Here is a 19,980-nt window from a genome sequence, read left to right as displayed (position 1 = left end):
TATGTTAACTTTCATGCTATGGTTACGTAATTGATTGTAATAGCTACCATGTTTTTATGGTCAAAGCCTAAAAAACTTTTTTGTGTGCAAATATTGATAGCATTTAAACTAGAATTTGGGAGTCGATTATATATTGGAGAAGAAATTAGCACCTCGTCTCCATGTTATATATGACTATCGATTATATAATTGATTGTTGATTAGAATTTTGAAAGGTTGATCTACTATGAAAATAGTAAATAAATTTTGAGATATTAACATTTACTTCTCAGTTAAGGAAGAATAGTCAATATTGGTCTATACCATGACCCATATTAAGAGAAAGAAGAGACAATATTATAATTAATTGCAGCTTTTTTACTCAAATATCAAAAATATTAAATCTTTCACATAGGTCAATATTCTTACCTTGCCAAGGATGTTCCAAGTGATACCTTCTTTGCATGGTGGAGTGGTAAGAGAGCCAACATATCTGTAATACCTGTGGGTCCTTTTATTTATCTCGTTTAAATCAAAGGTGCCAAGAGCAATTTGTACATCCTTATGGCCCGCAAGGTTCTGCTTCTCAAGGTCAATTAGCTTGTCTTCAATCTACATCCATAACCAACAAGTTAATACAATCAAATGTCAATTTTCCAAATGCTACTTTAGTTAATACCTTTTTCTTGTATACCCTTTGCTACTTGTATCCTTTTGAACCACAAGAGTGTACAACACAAGTGACTGCCAATTCAAATTAATAGAAATGGTGGCTGTACAAGTGTAATTAAAATTTTACCTTGGAAATTATTGGATCTGCATCACCCAATTTGTAGAGCACTGCCAGAACTGCTATGTAATTATTATCTTCAGTCAGGTGGACAAGATGGAGCTCTGCATCATGTCTATATTTGGAAGATGTGTTAAAATTGGATCGTAGGACATAATAACTAATTTCTAATATAAACAATTATCCGAAGTTTAATTTAATGAATATATATGACTATTTTTATACGAAGAAAAAAACATGTCAAAATGACGCACTTCATTTTAGACATTAAAATTGTAGAAAAAAATTTGAAAGGATAGACGAATATATCATATAAAGAGTACAAAAATTGCTCAATGAACACTTATTTTATTATTTAACTTTAAATACAAAAGTAAAATGCTATAAAAAATTAAAAGAATAAAAAGATATAAATAATATATAGTAGAGACTACTACCCCTAATAACACAAACCTGATATGTCCCTCTCCATAATCATAGAAGTGACTGAAATCTTTACACATCTATATTTTATTATTGAGGAAAAGGATGATCTAATGTCACTATTTATACACATGCTCCTGTTTATTACATTTACTTTATAGTCATTGATAAAAAAAGTACATTGAAAAAAATAATGGTATATAGTTAATAGTGATAAATAAATTGATGCAAGCATAACTAATTTATGCATTTGAGCTTAAGGAGTCCATGACATAGCAACCCTAAAAGTATATCTCTTTAGTATCTTAAACTTGTTTCCTCATTTTTATGTTATTCTTCTAGAGAATTTTGTGAACCCTTTTCAGAATTCTTATTTAATTAATTATTTTATATAAAAATATTCTTATTAATTGAGTGCAAAGAATAAGTAAACAATTCTTAATATTGAATGACAATTATGGAAGAAAAAAATAATTCAACTATTAATAAATTAATATTACTACCATATTGGTCAATTTTCAAATTGAAACTATTTACTACTTTCAATAAAGAAATAAAATGAAATATTAAATTTCAACTTGTTTTTTTCTTCTCAAGCAGTCTCTTTGTACAACATAGCCCAAGGCCCAAAGCAGCAATACATAGTCCCTTCAACTACTGAGGCAATTTTGTTCTCATTTCTTTTAAACCTAATTTTGTCCTTAAAATTTCACTTTATAAATTTCTTTCAAAGACAATTGTCTTCAAAAACAATTTATCAAATAAACTTCCAAGATTTTTCTCCTGTACAACTTAGTTCATTAATATTTTTTTGTTGGGACATTTTGATTCCTTGATATTTAGACCAAATTTTACAAATTGAAAAATTAAGAATCAATTTACCAAAATAGAAATCTTATGATTTTTTGATGACCTTATTTTTATACCTATCAGTTTTCCCCAAAACAATTCTTCAAAGATTTTCTGATGAGTTTATTTTCTCCGAAATAAAATTTGGTCTGTACTTATTATTTGATACTTTCTAACTCAAATCCATCCTAATCAAAAGATTTGTCTAACTCAAACCATAGAAAATAAGTTGAACTTGATTGCTTTTTAAGGTTAAGCATTTTCATTTTCATATGTCCTTTTACACTTATTTTGAGTTTTTTACCTTATGCCAAAATTGGCTCAAAAACCACAATCACCTACTAGTTAAGTCAACATGATATAAACAAAGCTAAGAGGTTTTTAGATAATCATATTTAAATTTTGAAACTAATTATCTTTCCAAATGTTGGATGACATCAATAAATCAAAACTTCATTTAAGATAACCTTCATAAAGTTTATATTAATTTATATTTTCTGGCCACCCTGAGTTACCACTAAATAAAGGTTTGTTAGATTTAAGTATATGAGAGCTTAACCCAAAAAACTAGTCTATTAGGTGAGAGAGCTTCATGACTTAAGTATCACATTGAGTTTGTTATTCTACTCAATGTCAGACTCCTAACATTGCTACCCCTTTAAGGGTCGACGTCCACGATGACTTTTACTCTATCGACACTGACTCGATATAGTCCATTCTCTTTTTGGCGGCTGCACTAACCTATCAGTATTCGATAATATATCATAATCTAGCCTATAGATAACCATTTTCATGACAGAACTCTCAATGAAATATACCAATTGTTATGACTTAAGCACGAGGAGAGTATAATCCAAAAGACTATTCTATTAAGTTCCATTTTGCTATTCTACTCCTAACAACGTTCTAGCTATCATGTTCATCACTAGAATTTAAGTCCCTACTATCCTAAACTTAAGAGCGTGCATATAACTCTATTTTGTGTGTCAAGGTTTGACCCTCTGTTTAAGCAGAAAGACTAATCATAGGTTGATTCATTTCTCTTTCTTCAAATTTATCCTTCATCCACTAATGTCCTGAAGTTTTCCTACAAACAATCACTTTCTGGTCTTTTGCAGAAAACACATCAACTGGGATTTTCCCATACTATTCTACAGTTACGATAAACAATACATTGGGAACATAATTTAAAACACGTGTATGTGGTGCAGAATATAGAGGGAACAAGATAGCAGAAGTAACTTACATACGCCCATTAGCTTGGTGCTCTGAAGGAGAATGCCAGTGCAATTGTTTCAATGAGTAATTTTTTCTATCTATATTAATATCTCCTACTTTTGCTTCAAAATGCACCTTTATAAATGGAAAAATCAGGCATATTAATGGATACTTATAATTTACCAACAAGCTTATCAAATGCACCTAAATTTTGTTATATGACATCAAAACGAAAAATTAATCAACTGCATAGCAATAAATTTTCTATAGAAGGAAATATTGAAATTAAAGAACAATAAGATATTCATAGTAGAGAAAAATTTGACATCTATACCAAGAGTTGAAGAATACAAAATTCATTGATTTTTCTGAGTGTGAACATATATTCAAAGCATGGAAGTTGAGATGTAATTGAAATGTAATAGAAAAACTTCCTAACTGTCATTAGCATAAACCTAGCTGAAAATAATTATAAGGTTCATGTTTTTTGTTCGATGTAATTGATATATATAAATAAAAATGGTATGTGGTCAACCATGTGCTGTTAATGGGAGAAATATTAAGCTAAATCTCATCAAAATAAGCAATATTCTTTCTTCTCTTATATATTCTAAATTAAGCTAAACTAGATGTTGGATAGCTTACAAACTAATAATACAATGATATCATATCTTGGATTTTGTAACACTCCCCCTCAAGCTCACTATTGAGGAAGGTACATGAGCTTGGAAGTTAAGTGACTATGTGAACCTGGAAGAGCCTTTATAAAAATATCTACTACTTGCTTATTAGCGGAGACAAAAGTAGTATATGACAATCAATTTCCACATGATTTGTTAGCTCATGGAAAACATGATTTGTTAGCTCATGGAAAACATGATTATTTGCTACATGGAGGGCAATTTGATTATCACAAGATTGAGGATGTGGTGAAATGCTTAAGTGGTGAAGAGTTTGCAACCATGTTATTTCACTAACATCATTGCCATAACACAATATTCAACTTCGGAGGAGGAGCGAGAAATTGTGCTAATTGTTAATTAGTTCTCCAAGATAGCAGACTTCGACTCAAAAAAGTACAAATCAGTGATTGATCATGTAAAAGTTGGGTAAGAAGCCCAATCTGTATCACAATATGCATGGAGGAGTAAAGAAGAGTCAATTGAGAATAAGATTTCCTGGGCAGACTTGATGTATTTAACCACTCTAAGAACTTCTTGTTAGTGCGTGTTCAATGGAGAATAAATAAATTGCGACAATAATTCACCGGATGAGTGATATCTAGATGGGTTACTGTAAAGTACAACAATTGACCAACTAGTTCATGATATGGTGTAGGATCAACTAAGAGTACACTATGATCAATAGCCAATGTGTGATTTTAATCCAATAGAGATGCAACTAATTTAATTGCAAGAAGATTAGTGTCGTGCAAAATTTCTAATGCATATTTCCATTTGTTAAGAAAAGTCCTAGCCTTAGAGTGTGCTACTTCAATACCCAAATAATATATCAATTGGTCAAGATTTTTCATGTTAAACAAGTTGGAAATGTATTTTTCAATAAGTGAAATAATCATTGGATCTTTTCATGTAATTGCAATATCATCAACATAGATAAGTAAAATGGTGATATAAGATGCACGAGGAAATGTGAACATGGAGTAGTCAACTTTGGGTTGATTATAACAAACTACAAATAAGGCATAGAGAATGTAGTAAACCAAGTGTGACATACAAGTTTTAAGTAAAAAATGTTCTATTTAGCATAAAAATATGATCCCACTTACCTTCGAAACCCATGAGGAGGTTGCATGTACACCTATTCTTGTAAATCACCATGTAGAAAGGCATAGGAAACATTCATTTCATATGTTGTCCAATTTTTAGTTGTTGCAACACTAAGAAAAGTTCTTACCGTTGCTTATTTTATAACTGGATCAAACACATTAGCAAACTCAAAACCTTGTTGCTGTGAGTAACCATTAGCTACCAAATGTGCCTTATACCATTAAATAGAAGCACATGAATTATATTTGATATAGTATACCCATTTAAAACCTATGGTTGCTTCATTGAAAGGTAAAATCTCTAATGCTTTCATTCTCCATGGTCTGTCTTGTAACACCATGAAAATTTGATGTATTTTATTAAGTATTTATTTTAACATAAATTAATTTTTCGAAATTAATCGGTAATAATTTAGGCTAAGCCGTAGTTGAGTGTTAGTCTTGTTTTGGGAATTCCTATTTTTCAGTAAATTTTCATAATATTCTGCGATGGAAGTTTTTGGACCATTGTTGGGCCCAAATTCGCCTGATTTTAGCCCGATAACGTGTTTTTGAGTTTCGTAGTTCGGAATTGAATTACGATTATGTCATTGGCTTTGAAATATTATTTCGAGTCAAGATATACATCAACTTTATTCATGATGCATTTCTATATATCGTTCACTTCGAATTCTCTATTCGAAATTCTATCCGTAAACCGAAATAGAAAGATTTTTAATATCCAGTCGATTATTAGCCGATAATACTCGGGCATGATTTAAGTGCGAATATTTCGTCGAAGAGGTCACTTCATTTTCGTGAGTGAACCTTGCTTGTTAAGCAAGCAAAAATACTCATCTTTTATACAAAATCCCTTAAACCATTCATCTACCCATCACGCCATTACTCTTGAAAAACTTTGATTTACCCTCCCTAAATAATATCCACTTCCTTTTAAAATATCCATCCAACTTGAAGAAACCCTTAACATCACTCTTCTCTCTTCTTCATTCTGATTTTCTCAATAACTCCAAGGTAAGTTTTTATTTCTTCGTTCTTAATCTCTTAGAAATCTAACCACTAGTTGTTTACGAAATTTTAGTATGATGTATATACGCATGTTACAAACGTTTTCAACCATATAAATTTTCTAATGATCTCCCTAACTCTTTTTTTAATCAAGAACTCGGAAAATGGGTTTCCGTGAATTTAGAAATCGTTGTTTTAAAACCATGAACTATTGTTGTTCATGGGGCTGTTTTGGTATTTGTGTTTAGTTTCGATGCATTCGAAGTTGGACAACCTACGCATTCATGTAAAGGAGATCAATCGCGCTACAATCCAATGTGAGGGAGAATACATCGTGACATAGTGGTGTCCGAATATGACACCAAGATCTCCCAACTACCTCAAAAGTTGGGAGCTATATTTCTTTTTATTTTGAAACTCGTATTTAATAAAATGAGTGCGTGTCTGGATTAAGTACGAATGGTTTCTTAAGATGTATGCCCTAGGATAGTTTAAAATATCAAGTATTATGGTAGTTATCCATGAAGGAACACCACTCGGGAAACTAAAACGCGTAGGGATCCAAAAAACGGAGAATTTTGATCCGATGGCCCAAAAGGGCGAGGAAGTAGTCCAGGCTGCTGGACCCTCTCGCCTGGGCAAGGCTCCCTCGCTTGGGAGATGAAGAAACAATAGCCCTGGTCCTCAATTGTCGTCTGGGCGAGCCAGCCTCGCTTTAGCGAGTGGTTTTCGCCTAGGTGAGGGCCAGACAGGCGTTTCGATTGTTCTGGACAATTCTAGTCGTCTAGGCGACAGTATCTCACCCGAGTGAGATCTAGAGGGTGATTTTGACCAGTTTTTGGTGGATTTTTCGCTTGAGCGAGAGCTCGCCATGCAGGGAATTGAGTATGTTTTGATGAAACTATCGCTTGAGTGACAGTCTCTCAAGCGATAACCCTAACTTAGGTGAGAAGTATATTTAATAATTGGGAGAGATCGTGGCTCGAACGAAGAGCCTGATGCCCAAACCAACAAACTTATATTGTTACTTTTGTTCTTGTGCCTTATGTGGGCAAGGATTCCGACGATGATGTCTTGAGCAAGGTGATGCCTAAAAAGGATTACATGATACCACGCAGCGATCTTGTCTGACCGTAAGAGGCTTGGCCATGTGGTCGTCCAGGATAATTCAGCGATGGTTCGTAATGGTAGGGATGTCATTCCTCTATTACGTGGTACTAAGTGTAAAGTTTAATTTATATTTCTTATTTGGACAAATCTGGTTATCATTGTTCATTTGAAAGTAATCAATTCAGTTTATCTATAAATTCAAGTATTATTGGAACTGGTACTCTTATGGTGTATGACAATCTATATTTGCTCGACACAATTGCTTCTTATAATGAAACCTTGAATATGGAATCACGTGGTACTAAGCGTAACTTTGACAGTGCGAACTCGGGAATGTTGTGGCACAAACGTCTAGTTCACATCTCTAAAAATAGAGTTGAACAACTTATGTCAAATGGGATCCTTGATTCCATTGACTTTACAGACTTTAATGTCTATGTTGAGTGCATCAAGGGCAAACAGACCAAACATAAGAAATTAGGAGCATACAGAGCTACAAATGTCTTAGAATTGATACATACAGATATTTGTGGGCCATTTCCAACACCATCTTGGAATGGTCAGCAATACTTTATATCATTCATAGATGATTATTCTAGATATGCATACCTATTTCTTATACATGAAAAGTCTCAATCTTTGGACGTGTTCAAATCTTTTAAGGCTGAAGTTGAAAATAAACTCAATAAAAGAATTAAGTGTGTCAAATCTGACCGTGGTGGTGAATATTATGGTAGATATGACGGTTCAGATGAACAACGTCCAAGACCATTTGCCAAGTACCTAGAGGAATGTGGGATCATCCCACAGTATACCATGCGAAGGTCACCTAGCATGAATGATGTTGCTAAAAGACGAAACCGGACTCTTAAGATATGGTAAGGAGTATGATATGTCATTCTACTTTACGAGAATCACTTTGGGGAGAGGCATTAAAGATTGCAGCTTACATTTTAAACAGAGTATCAACTAAGGCAGCTGTTAAAACACCTTATGAGCTTTGGACAGGTAAAAAGCGTAATCTAAATCACCTTCATGTTTGGGGATGTCAAATTGAGGCAAGGCCTTATAAGCCCAATGAAAGAAAATTGGATCCCCGAACAGTGAGCATCTACTTCATTGGTTATTCTGAACCATCTAGGGGTTATAAATTTTATAATCCCAAATTAAAGACAATTTTCGAGACTGGAACTGCCATGTTTTTCGAGGATATTGAGTTTGGGGGGAGAAATAAGGTTAAAGAGAAATAAGGTTAAAGACGTTGTTTTTGAAGAAGAATCGATTTCAATTCCAGGACCTATTCATATAGTTGCTTCTGATGAAGCAAGTATAAAACTTCTTCAAGACATTGTTGTTCAAACTCCACTTCAAGATAAAGAACAAAATCAAAATCCTCAAGAACTCGTGCTTCAAGAACCAATACCTTTGCGAAGGTCCACTAGAGTAAGAAGAAATGTGGTTTCGGATGATTACATAGTATTTCTTCAGGAACATGAGGAACATGATGGTATAATGGAAAATGATCCAATCAATTTCCATGAAAGCCATGAAAGGTTCCAATTCAGAAAAGTGGATTGAAGCAATGATTGAGGAGTATAAGTCAATGCAAGACAATGAAGTTTGGGAGCTTATCCCATTACCATAAGATGTGAAACCCATTGGTTGCAAATGGATATTTAAGACCAAACGGGACTCCAATGGTAATGTGGAGAGGTATAAAGCTCGTCTTGTAGCCAAAGGCTATACTCAAAAGGAAAGGATTGACTATAAAAAGACTTTCTCTCCGGTTTCATCAAAGGACTCTTTTAGGATAATCATGGCTCTTGTTGCACATTATGTATTTGGAGCTTCATCAGATGAATGTCAAGACAACATTTCTCAATGGAAACATTGAGGAAAAAATTTATATGATGCAACCAGAAAAGTTTGTGTTAGGAGACCCAAAGAAAATGTTTTGCAAATTGACAAAATCCATCTCTGGGCTAAAACAAGCATCTCGTCAGTGGTACCACAAGTTTCATCAAGTTATTCACTCATTTGGTTTTGAGATGAATGTGGTTGATGAGTGTGTGTATCATAAATTCAGTGGGAGTAGATATGTTTTCCTCATCCTGTATGTTGATGACATACTTCTTGCTACCAATGATTTAGGCATGTTGCATGAAACCAAGAAATTCCTCTCAAGAAATTTCCAGATGAAAGATCTTGGTGAAGCCTCTTTTGTGTTAGGGATACAGATACACTGAGATCGTTCTCGAGGTATCCTAGGATTATCCCAAAGAAGCTATATCGATATGGTGCTCAAAAGGTTTGGCATGTTGGACTGCAAACCAGGTAACGCCCCGGTAGCCAAGGGAGACAAGTTTAGTCTCAATCAGTGCCCAAAAGGAAATCTTGAGATTCAGGAAATGCAAAAGATCCCTTATGCATCAGCAATATGGAGTCTAATGTATGCTCAAATTTGTACGCGTCCGGACATAGCGTATGGAGTGTTAGGCAGATACTGCGATCCAAGAATGGATGATTGGAAAACAGCCAAAAGAGTTATAAGGTATTTGGAGAGAACAAGGGATCATGTGCTCACTTATAGGAGGTCAGACGCTTTAGAAATCACAGGTTATTCTGACTCCGATTTTGCAGGGTGCCAAGATAGTAGAAGATCCACTTCAGGCTATGTCTATTTGTTGGTTGGTGGTGCAATATCTTGGTGTAGTTCCAAGCAAAAACTAGTCACTTCATCCACTATGGCCGCAAAGTTTGTAGCATGTTATGAGGCATCAAATCAAGGGATTTGGTTGAGGAATTTTGTCATTGGGCTGTGAATTGTAAAAGGAATTGAAAGACCACTTAAATTATATTGTGAGAACAAATCAGCCATCCTATACTCCAATAACAATAGGAGCTTAACAAAGTCGAAACTCATCGACATCAAGTTCCTAGTTGTCAAGGAGAGAGTACAAAGTGGACAAATTTATATAGAACACTTAGGGACAATTTGAGGATTCTTTGGTGTAGTGGGAGTTTGTCATTGATATCATTTTATGTTCTATGTTTTAGAATTATGTATGCATACTCTTAAAATTGAATATTGTTCTGATCAGAAATAAAGTTTGGTATTCAGTTTAATGCACTATGTATGATAAGTTATTAATGATCTCACTAAAGTAAAGTAGAACCAGTTGAAAATCGACATGTATAGATCACCTTCATGTGATTTTTATGCTCCGCATTTCATGATTGATCTATGTCATTTAGTTATGTTAATATTAGTGATCATTGATGGGTTTAGTTATGGTTGATATAACGAAAGCCGCTTTGGTTCTATATATTAATATAATTAATGGACGAGATAGGCATATGTCTAAGGTTTATAATGACATGTTTCTAAGCTCATAAAGTCTAACACAATTTTGTAAAATTACATATGTGACCAGTGGGAGATTGTAAGAAATTTTGGGCCACAAATGTAATATTTAAATGTGTTTGTGTCATTATTTTTTATTAGCCAAATTAAAGTGATCTAATTCAAGTAAAGTTATGGCTATAGACATAACTATCATGAAAATTATTGTGTAGATACCATATATCTTAATTTCTATTTTTATGATGGGCAAAAATAAGAAATAAGAAAATTCAAAAGGACATCACCCTTCATGAAAGGGAATGCATGTCTTATAAATAGGGGTTATCGTCCCCAATTGTAGATACAACAAATTAAATTCTATTCTTTTCATCCCATTGGAAGAGGAACTAAAGAGTACGGGTAATGTACATTGGAAGATCACTAATCCATCAAGAAGTTCATTTCTTTCAAGAAGATTCCATGGATCCTTCAAGTACGCTTCCACTTTTCTATTTATTCTTGATGATTTGATATGATTGATATATTTATATGATGATAGTATTGTTGTCATATTTAGTATCTTCTATGTTATTAGACTATTCCTACAAGAAGTACTTGATTTTGTGGTTGCAGAAGTGTATCATTAACGCCGATTAAAAACTCCATATGGCATCATTTGTGCTGTTGTGAGAGATAATTCATTCTAATGACATTAGATTGGTTGAAGTAATGTGCTATGGAAGAATCTCATTGTTGACGAGTAGTAATATTATGATCAAGCTCATAAACGCGAGGACCAACATTTGAGGAGAAATGTGCCTGAAGATATGCCTAAATTGTAGGAGCATAATTGTTATAAAGCACAATATGGGGGATGAGAATCACTTGTCCCCAACGGTATCTCATTCCCTGTCCCAAGCCAATCTGATATGAACCTACCAAGGCCTATCATCAAGGAAGAGCTAAGTGGGCTAGGAGGGCCCATGACCCGATCCAAAACCAAGAAAGCACACTAAACTCTCAACCTACTACTGAAGGAAGTGGTGGAATCAACAAAGCCCAGCGAGGAAATCAAGCCCATACATTGTACCATTTTCATAGAAGTAACCCAAATTGGCCACAACCAAGGAGGGGCTATTTGAGGTGTGTGGGAGTCCCATTTAATAAGTGGGGATTATCATGCCCACATGTAGTCTAGGAATTATTTTCCTTCCTTATATAAAAGAAAAATTACTATTCGCCCTTTTGAGCTTTAAGTGCTTGAACTTATAGTTGTAATAAATTACATTAAGACCCATGTAATCTAGGTACAAACCAAGGGGAACACTTCCCTTAATAATCCAGCAGTGACTCCACACCATGAAGACCATGAAGACACAATGGATCCTTGCCTATTTTGAAAAAGCACGTGTGAATGAGTCATCAAGTCATGGAATTCGTTTCCTAATTAAGAGGGGCGTGAAGTCCAAGGCTAGCCATCATCCAATCTGATTTGGAGACACTAATGCCATACAAACCTTCCTTACTTGGCATAAGCGTGTGAATTTCAAAGAGAAGATCATGAAAATCTTTCCTTAATGGAATCAAGCAAGTAAATGACCAAGGATTTCTTTCCTTATTTGGTGTAGCGTTTGAATTCAAAGAATAATCAAATTTGATTTGAATATTCCTTAAATAAGATTGATACCAAGTAATAATGAGGAGCTATGAAGGTAAGGATTTAATTCCTTATTCATTCCTACAAGAGCCTAGCCGAATAAACACAAGGAGAAAGGAATAATGAAGAGCTATGAAGGCAAGAATTTAATTCCTTATTCATTTCAAGAGCTTTCAATTCTGAATTTGGACACTTAGCTCTATGAAGGTTCATTCCTACAAGAACCTAGCCGAATAAGAACATGGAGAAAAGAATAAGGAAAGGCATCAATCTTAAAGATTAGCCAAATCAGCACATGGGAAAAACGAAATAGGAAAGTCTACCAATCCTAAGGCTTGACCGAATTAGCACATGGGGGAAAAATTAGGAGCAACAAATGAATGTAATTAACTATTTTGCACATGGGAAATTAGGCCTAGCCGAATTCCCTTCCCCTATTTGTACCAAATTACACATGGAAATAAGACAACTTGAATTTTATTTGTAAAACAATCCATTGCTAGTTGAGTTTCTCCTAGTTTCTTAGTTGAACCAAGACCATTTCTTATTAAGGTTCTCTTCCTCATGGAAATATACCTTAGGCTTATCAAGCAATCAAGCTTGTGGCACCTTCATCTTCCTATCTATTCCACATTCTTTTATCAACATCAACCCTCAACTATACACGGCCAAATAAACTTATACACAACCACCAAAATTCATCCATACAAACTTGCCCTAAATAATCCACAAACCATCCCAATCTTCACCCCAAAACCCATGGCCAAACACATTCCCTAATCACCAAAAAAATACCAACAATACTCATACCCCATGACCAAAACTCACCCAAACAAAAAGCAATAAATTTTTTAACAAGTTTCAAAGTACAAATTGCATATTCCTCTCAAAAGATTTACATTCAAGAACGATCAAAAACAAAATTATGAATCCTCTCAAAAGGGATTATATCAAGTGGTATTCAGAGCTAGCCTTGTGTAAGTCAAGTTTCAATTTTTTTCGTTCAAGTCAAAACCGAAAACACAAAAATATTCTACATTTATCCTTATTACAACAAAACCGAAAACACACTTGTCTCAAAAAAAACCTGAGCCAAATATTTTTCTGTTTGATAAGTTTTTGGGTTCACCATATTGAAAACAACTCTTGGTTATCTTCATTTTATCAAAAACCCAAGGAGAAATCGAGAAAAAGTGAGGGAGCGATACACACTAAACACATTGAGAGAAAAGAGTCAAAAGAGAAGTGACGAAATGTCTAGTCCTACAAGAAATGGAGCTGAGTCCCTCCAGGATCATGACCTATATGCAAGCAATTCATGAAATCAGTGCACAATTCTGAGACCTCCAACAACAAATGGAGGAGATGCATTTTCAACAAAATCAAAGGCAACACAATAGTGATTCTGAACCATAAAGGAGAAGAAGGCGGAGGGAAAGGAGGCATGATGATGGTGGCCATAGGGAAAGGAGGAGTGATGATGGTGGCCATAGGGAGAGGAGGATGGATGACCGAATGGATGGGGTCAAGATTAAAGTCTCTACCTTTTTGGGGATGAATAATCATGAAGCCTATCTGGAGTGGGAGTTGAAAATGGATCAAGTTTTTTACTGCCATAGTTATTCTGAGGAGAAAAAGGTCAAAGTGGCAACCTTGGAATTCAAGGAGTATGCCATGGTATGGTGGGACCAGTTTCAGAAAGAAGGAGGTATGGTGTTGAACTAGTAGACTATTGGGATGAGATGAAAATTGTGATGAGAAAGAGGTTTGTTTTGACATCCTATCAAAGGGATATCCATAACAAACTTCAAAGGCTGACCCAAGGAAACAAATTAGTGGATGAGTACTACAAAGAAATGGAGTTAGCTCTTCTGAGGTCCAATTTTCATGAGGACCATGAAGCCACTATGGCACAGTTTCTTCATGGGTTGAACTAGGAAATTCAGGATGTAGTGGAGTTACAACCATATGTGGAGTTAGAGGATGTAATGCAGCAAGCCATGAAGGTAGAACAACAACTGCGGAGGAGAAAATCCAAATACTCCTCCACCACAAAATTCCAATCTTCAGGATGGAAGGACAAGTCCAAGAAGGAGGGGCCCATTCCAAAGGAGGTCGTGAGCTCTTCCCAAGGGAAGAAGCCCATGGAAAACACCACTAGGAGTAGAGAGGTCAAGTGTTTCAAATGTCTTTGGCACGGTCACATAGCTTCACAATTCTCAACCAAGAGAACCATGGTGATAAAAATGCAGTGGTGGAGTCTCAATCAGATACTTCGAGTTCGGAGGAAATTGAAGAGGATGTTGATGTCCCAGAAGGAGATCTTCTCATGGTGTGAAGGATTTTAGGGACCCAAGTTAGGGAGGATGAGGAAAGTCGGCGAGAGAACATCTTCCATACTAGATATTTGGTTGTAGGGAATATTTGTTCCCTAATCATTGACAGTGGTAGTTGTGCCAATATGGTGAGCACTAGGTTGGTTTCTAAACTCAACCTTGTGATGAGGACCCACCCAACCCCTTACCGGCTATAATGGCTAAGTGAGGTTGGAGAAATGGTGATGAATCAACAAGTGGAGGTTCCCTTCTCTATAGGGAAATATGAAACTGTACTTTTCGACGTAGTCATGATAGAGGCCAGTCATATGCTTGAACTTATAGTTGTAATAAATTGCATTATGACCCATGTAATCCAAGTATAAACCAAGGGGAACACTTCCCTTACTAATCCAGCCGTGAATTCACACCATGAAGACCATGAAGACACAATGGATCCTTGCTTATTTTGAAAGAGAACGCGTGAATGAGTCATCAAGTCATGAAATTCGTTTCCTAATTAGGAGGGGCGTGAAGTCCAAGGCTATCCATCATCCAATTTGATTTGGAGACACTAATGCCATAAAAACCTTACTTACTTGGAATAGGCGTATGAATTTCAAAGAGAAGATCATGACAAATCTTTCCTTAATGGGATCAAGCAAGTAAATGACCAAGGATTTCTTTCGTTATTTGGTGTAGTGTTTGAATTCAAAGAAGAATCAAATCTGATTTGATTTTCCTTAACGAAGATTGATACAAAGTCATAATGAGGAGCTATGAAGACGAGGATTTAATTCCTTATTCATTCCTACAAGAGCCTAGCCGAATAAACACATGGAGAAAAGAATATTGAAGAGCTATAAAGGCAAGGATTTAATCCCTTATTCATTTCAAGAGCTTTCAATTCTGAATTTGGACACTTAGCTCTATGAAGGTTCATTCCTACAAGGACCTAGCCGAATAAGCACATAGAGAAAAGAATAAGGAAAGGCATCAATCGTAAAGATTAGCCAAATCAACACATGGGAAAATCGAAATAGGAAAGTCTACCAATCCTAAGGCTTGACCGAATTAGCACATGGGGGAAAACAATTAGGAGCAACAAATAAATGTAATTAATTATTTTGCACATGGGAAATTAGGCCTAGCCGAATTCTCTTCCCCTATTTGTACCAAATTACACATGGAAATAAGACAACTTGAATTTTATTTGGAAAATAATCCATTGCTAGTTGAGTTTCTCCTAGTTTCTTGGTTGAACCAAGACCATTTCTTATCAAGGTTCTCTTCCTCATGGCAATATACCTTAGGCTTATCAAGCAATCAAGCTTGTGGCACCTTCATCTTTCTATCTATACCACATTCTTTTATCAACATCAACCCTCAACCATACACGACCAAATAACCCTATACACAACCACCAACATTCATCCATACAAATTTGCCCTAAATAATCCACAAACCATCCCAATCTTCACCCCAAAACCTACGGCCAAACACATTCCCTAAACATAAAAAACAATACCAACAATACTCATACCCCACGGCCAAAACTCACCCTAACAAAAACCAATAAAAAATTTAACAAGTTTCAAAGTACAAATTACATATTCCTCTCAAAAGACTTACATTCAAGAATGATCAAAAACAAAAATCTGAATCCTCTCAAAAGGGATTCTATCACAATCGTATATTAACACGTGGATAAAATAAAAAGTTTAAAAGTAAAAAGTAATCAAATGGAGTACTCTGATTGGCTTGAGACATGAAGTGAGACACTGTTTGGGACATGTGATCTCCTTCCCAATATGGGCCAAAGACTGGTCAACAAAGTTGAGTAGACATGACATGATCATATTATTGACATAGACCAACAATGATAATATGGATGACTAGATGCAGACATGTGCAAAGAGCCATCAAAAAGGAGAATTTGATTTTGACTTTTAAGGCCATTGTTATTGCCAAAGCCCACGGATTGTATTTATTGATACCGGTGAGGACATCACTGATAAGGGTTTGGCCAAGATTATGAGAGGAAGAAGATAAGGGCTCTCAAGATCAAGGTTAATGAAGTAGAAGATAGGGAATTGTCATCAACCATCACACAACATGAAGGGAGAAAAATTTACAAAAGGAATAGAATTTCTAGTGGTGCCATGAAAATAATTACCATGTTCATGCTTTTCATTCAATGTAATTACAATATATATTAGTGATATGTAGTCAATTATATCGTGCCATCATATATTTAATTCTATAACACGTAACTAACTTACTTTCAGAAAAACAAATCAGTACAAAATAATCCATATAACTATACAAGATAAAAAGCATTTCCCCTGAATTCTATCGTACGTTGTAACAACAAAAGGTTCAAACTTCTTATTTCAAATATAACCAAAAAAGGCATAAATATGGGCATGTGACATTGGATGTCAAGATTAATTGCTATAGATAGTTCACGCTTTCCAGGAAAAGAGATGAAAGAAAAAATGATTTTATAGTTGAAGAACTAACCCCAAGGTTGAATTTGTTATTAACCAAAGTGGCATTTGTGGGAATGTAGTGTTTGTCTAAGGACTTCAACTGCTTGTTCCAGACAACATCAGCCTTGGCAAGGTCCACAGGACTCTGAGCCTTCCCATTTGAGCATGATAAGTAAGATGGACTTAAGCTTCCCCATTTCTCAGGACCATTTGGACCAGCATAACCAAATTTAGTCGAATCTAGTGTCATAAAAAATTGTAGTTCAACTACATAACAACTTAGCAACTAATATTAACATACTAAAATTTTCACAATTTTAGGAATTATAAAACTGTGTAAAAATAGATGAATTTGGCAGCCAGTGCAAGGAGACCAGTGGCCTTACCCTGCAAGCAGATGTAAGCAAATATGCTTTTTCTAAGATTCGAACCTCTAACCTCAAAGTCACCACCTAGCAACCTTATACTATTGCTCTCACCTCTACATAGAGAACTATGTGCAATCTTGCAAAGTTTGTATAATGCAGGAATGAGAGAAAGATAGCAAGCACCTAATTCATGTATGTAAAACAGAGGAAACCATATTTAACAAAAGAAAGCATACATTCATATGCTGAAGTGGATAGAGCAAAAACTGCTATTGAAAGGATTGAGAAGTAAATCCGCAGGGCCATTATGTATAGCTAGCTATGTCTGCTTTGACCTGAGAGCCTTTGTATTATTGCTGACCTTTATATATGTGTCATTTAATGATGATTGTGGTGTGTTATCCAATAACAACACTAAGCACTACAATGAAGGTGCGCTAAATTTGGGCCACTGTTAGTGGATACTGACAGATTCCCTTGTAAGTGGTAACTGGTGAACCATAGTTGAAGGGAAAATTACATAAAAATCACCAAATTTTATACATTTAAAAATAATTTATATTAACTATTTTTTCTTTCTAATCATACTATAAATTTTATCTGTTAATGAAATTAGTTTATAAAATAATTTTAAATTACTTATAATATAAATTGATTAAGAAGATGATTACAAATAAATTTTAAAGTTAAAAAGTTATAGTACATTAATATATAAAAATTAAAATTAAATAATATGACACTCGAACAAATTTTAAATTTTAATAATTTAATATTATGTACATATTAATTATACTAACAATTAGATTAATCCTTAATAAAAAAGAAAAATTAGATGATAGTAATTACTTACAAGAGATAAAGCTTATATTAGTTATATATATTTTATTATACTTTTCCCTTACAATAATAACAGTGAAGTATGTTTCCGTGTGTTCCGATCTGAACTTGTAGATGAATTTAATGACAATTTAGTTGGACAAATAATTGAGGATAAATCTGGTTAAATATAAGGACTGCTTTTGATAACCGAAATATCTGGTTTTGACTTGATTAATGGAGATCATCTGTCCCAAAATTTATATATCTTCATATTCTAGCTAATAAACTTTCTCCAAGTAATGCAAATATATTGTTTTATGTTTTTAAAATTTTCATTTTAATGAAGTATAACTTTTTCATTCAACTAAGACACAAAAATGGGACAAAAATGTAGACAGGTAATCTCTATCACTCTAGGAAAAGTTCAAGAACAATTAAGTTGGACAGCAGGTCTAGTTTTGCAATTCTAAAATTTGAAGTACGACAGAATAAAGTTACCAAGGAGGAGTATAGAACTGAAGTGAATCTCCTGTCTCCCTTTAATAAAGAAATCATGTCAGTATAAATAATGCACTATAACATATTAACAATACATGAGAAGTCCGGCTTATATGAAATTTTTAGTCCGTAAACAATTCAAGTAATAGATTCTAAGGATTTACTTATATCAATTTGGTATTTCATTAGGATAGTCATTCTCACAAAAAAATTTAAATACGTTTTATAAAATTCTGTTTTATTTTAGGTTTTTGTCAAAACAATTATAAAAATTCCACTATGTTTTCAGGTTTTTCCTATAAAAATAAGGAAAATAACATATCATAAATTAAATTAAATAAGGAACTTATAATTATCAAAAATTATATACTTCACATATTAAATATAATCATGTGAATATGCTGGGTTAAATAAAAAAATTAGTGTAACTCACATCATTTAGGTATAGATTAATATTGGCAATAAGTGACTTTTTTTTTGTTTTCTTACGTAGATATGAATAAACATTGAAAGAATTGAACACAAGAATATGTGATTAAGTGATTCACGTCCCTATTCTACATACCAAACGACATTCATATATTTGAGTGCTTCATTATTTTCATCTAGAGTATTCCATCACCCCATAATTAAAAAACTAATCTCTTGAATTTCTAGAATATATTTTTTTACTGGATAAGTACAAAACTAATTTCTCATGGGACATAAGTAGATCTCCTCCCAATAATATGTTCTTTACATACTAGAGTAATGGTTTTTGTTTAAATCACATATCATTTATAGGAGACAATCTTGATCCAATCGGTCGATATATTTTATAAGCATAAAACTCTCATTTTCGGAAAATTGAACTTGAGACAATAAATTATAACAACTATTCACAATTGATTTATATATTTAGTATTATCGTCTTATTTATTCTTTGAGTCGAATAAACTATTATTATTTCATAAAATAATATAATAACTACATGATATTTTATTTTTAATAATAGAGGGGTAAATTCCAACTTGATAATATAATCTGTTTAAGATTGAATATATAAAAGTGAGATGAACTAAAGTAATTAAAGTTTGAGAGAAGTTTGGTGCATTTGATATTTTCCACAACTCTTTTATATAGTATATAGAATGAAAATATGTTAGATCAGACTTTCTCTTAAACAAGCTAAGTCTATATACCATATAGGAGTCTAAGCCTGACCTGTTAGTCTGTTTAATTTTTTTTTCAAAGCCTAGGCCTAAACTGTAAGCCTGTTTAATTTTTTTCAAAGACTAGGCTTGACCTGTTTAATAGTTTAGTCTGACCTATTAGCCCGTTTA

General features: G+C 34.0%; 1 protein-coding gene across 4 annotated transcripts in view; it reads right to left on the bottom strand.

Moving 5' to 3' along the window:
• Positions 1–19,760, bottom strand: part of LOC109361099 (alpha carbonic anhydrase 1, chloroplastic) — a 102,285-nt gene extending 82,525 nt beyond the window's left edge. The window contains exons 1-6 of one of the 4 annotated variants that reach the window (XM_019606419.1): positions 19,717–19,760; positions 17,578–17,676; positions 17,005–17,213; positions 3,288–3,394; positions 779–884; positions 409–591 (exon numbers count right to left, since the gene is read on the bottom strand). In XM_019606419.1, coding sequence (XP_019461964.1) covers positions 409–591; positions 779–884; positions 3,288–3,394; positions 17,005–17,213; positions 17,578–17,647 — 675 coding nt within the window. In that variant the 5' untranslated portion in view covers positions 17,648–17,676; positions 19,717–19,760. Of the gene's footprint in view, positions 1–408; positions 592–778; positions 885–3,287; positions 3,395–17,004; positions 17,214–17,573; positions 17,744–19,716 lie in introns of those variants that run through there. The other 3 variants (XM_019606420.1, XM_019606418.1, XM_019606421.1) reach the window with 3 other exon arrangements.

Source organism: Lupinus angustifolius, chromosome LG11 (genome assembly GCF_001865875.1).
Source record: "Lupinus angustifolius cultivar Tanjil chromosome LG11, LupAngTanjil_v1.0, whole genome shotgun sequence".
Taxonomy (NCBI): Eukaryota; Viridiplantae; Streptophyta; class Magnoliopsida; order Fabales; family Fabaceae; genus Lupinus; species Lupinus angustifolius.
This window is presented reverse-complemented; position numbering and strand designations above follow the sequence as displayed.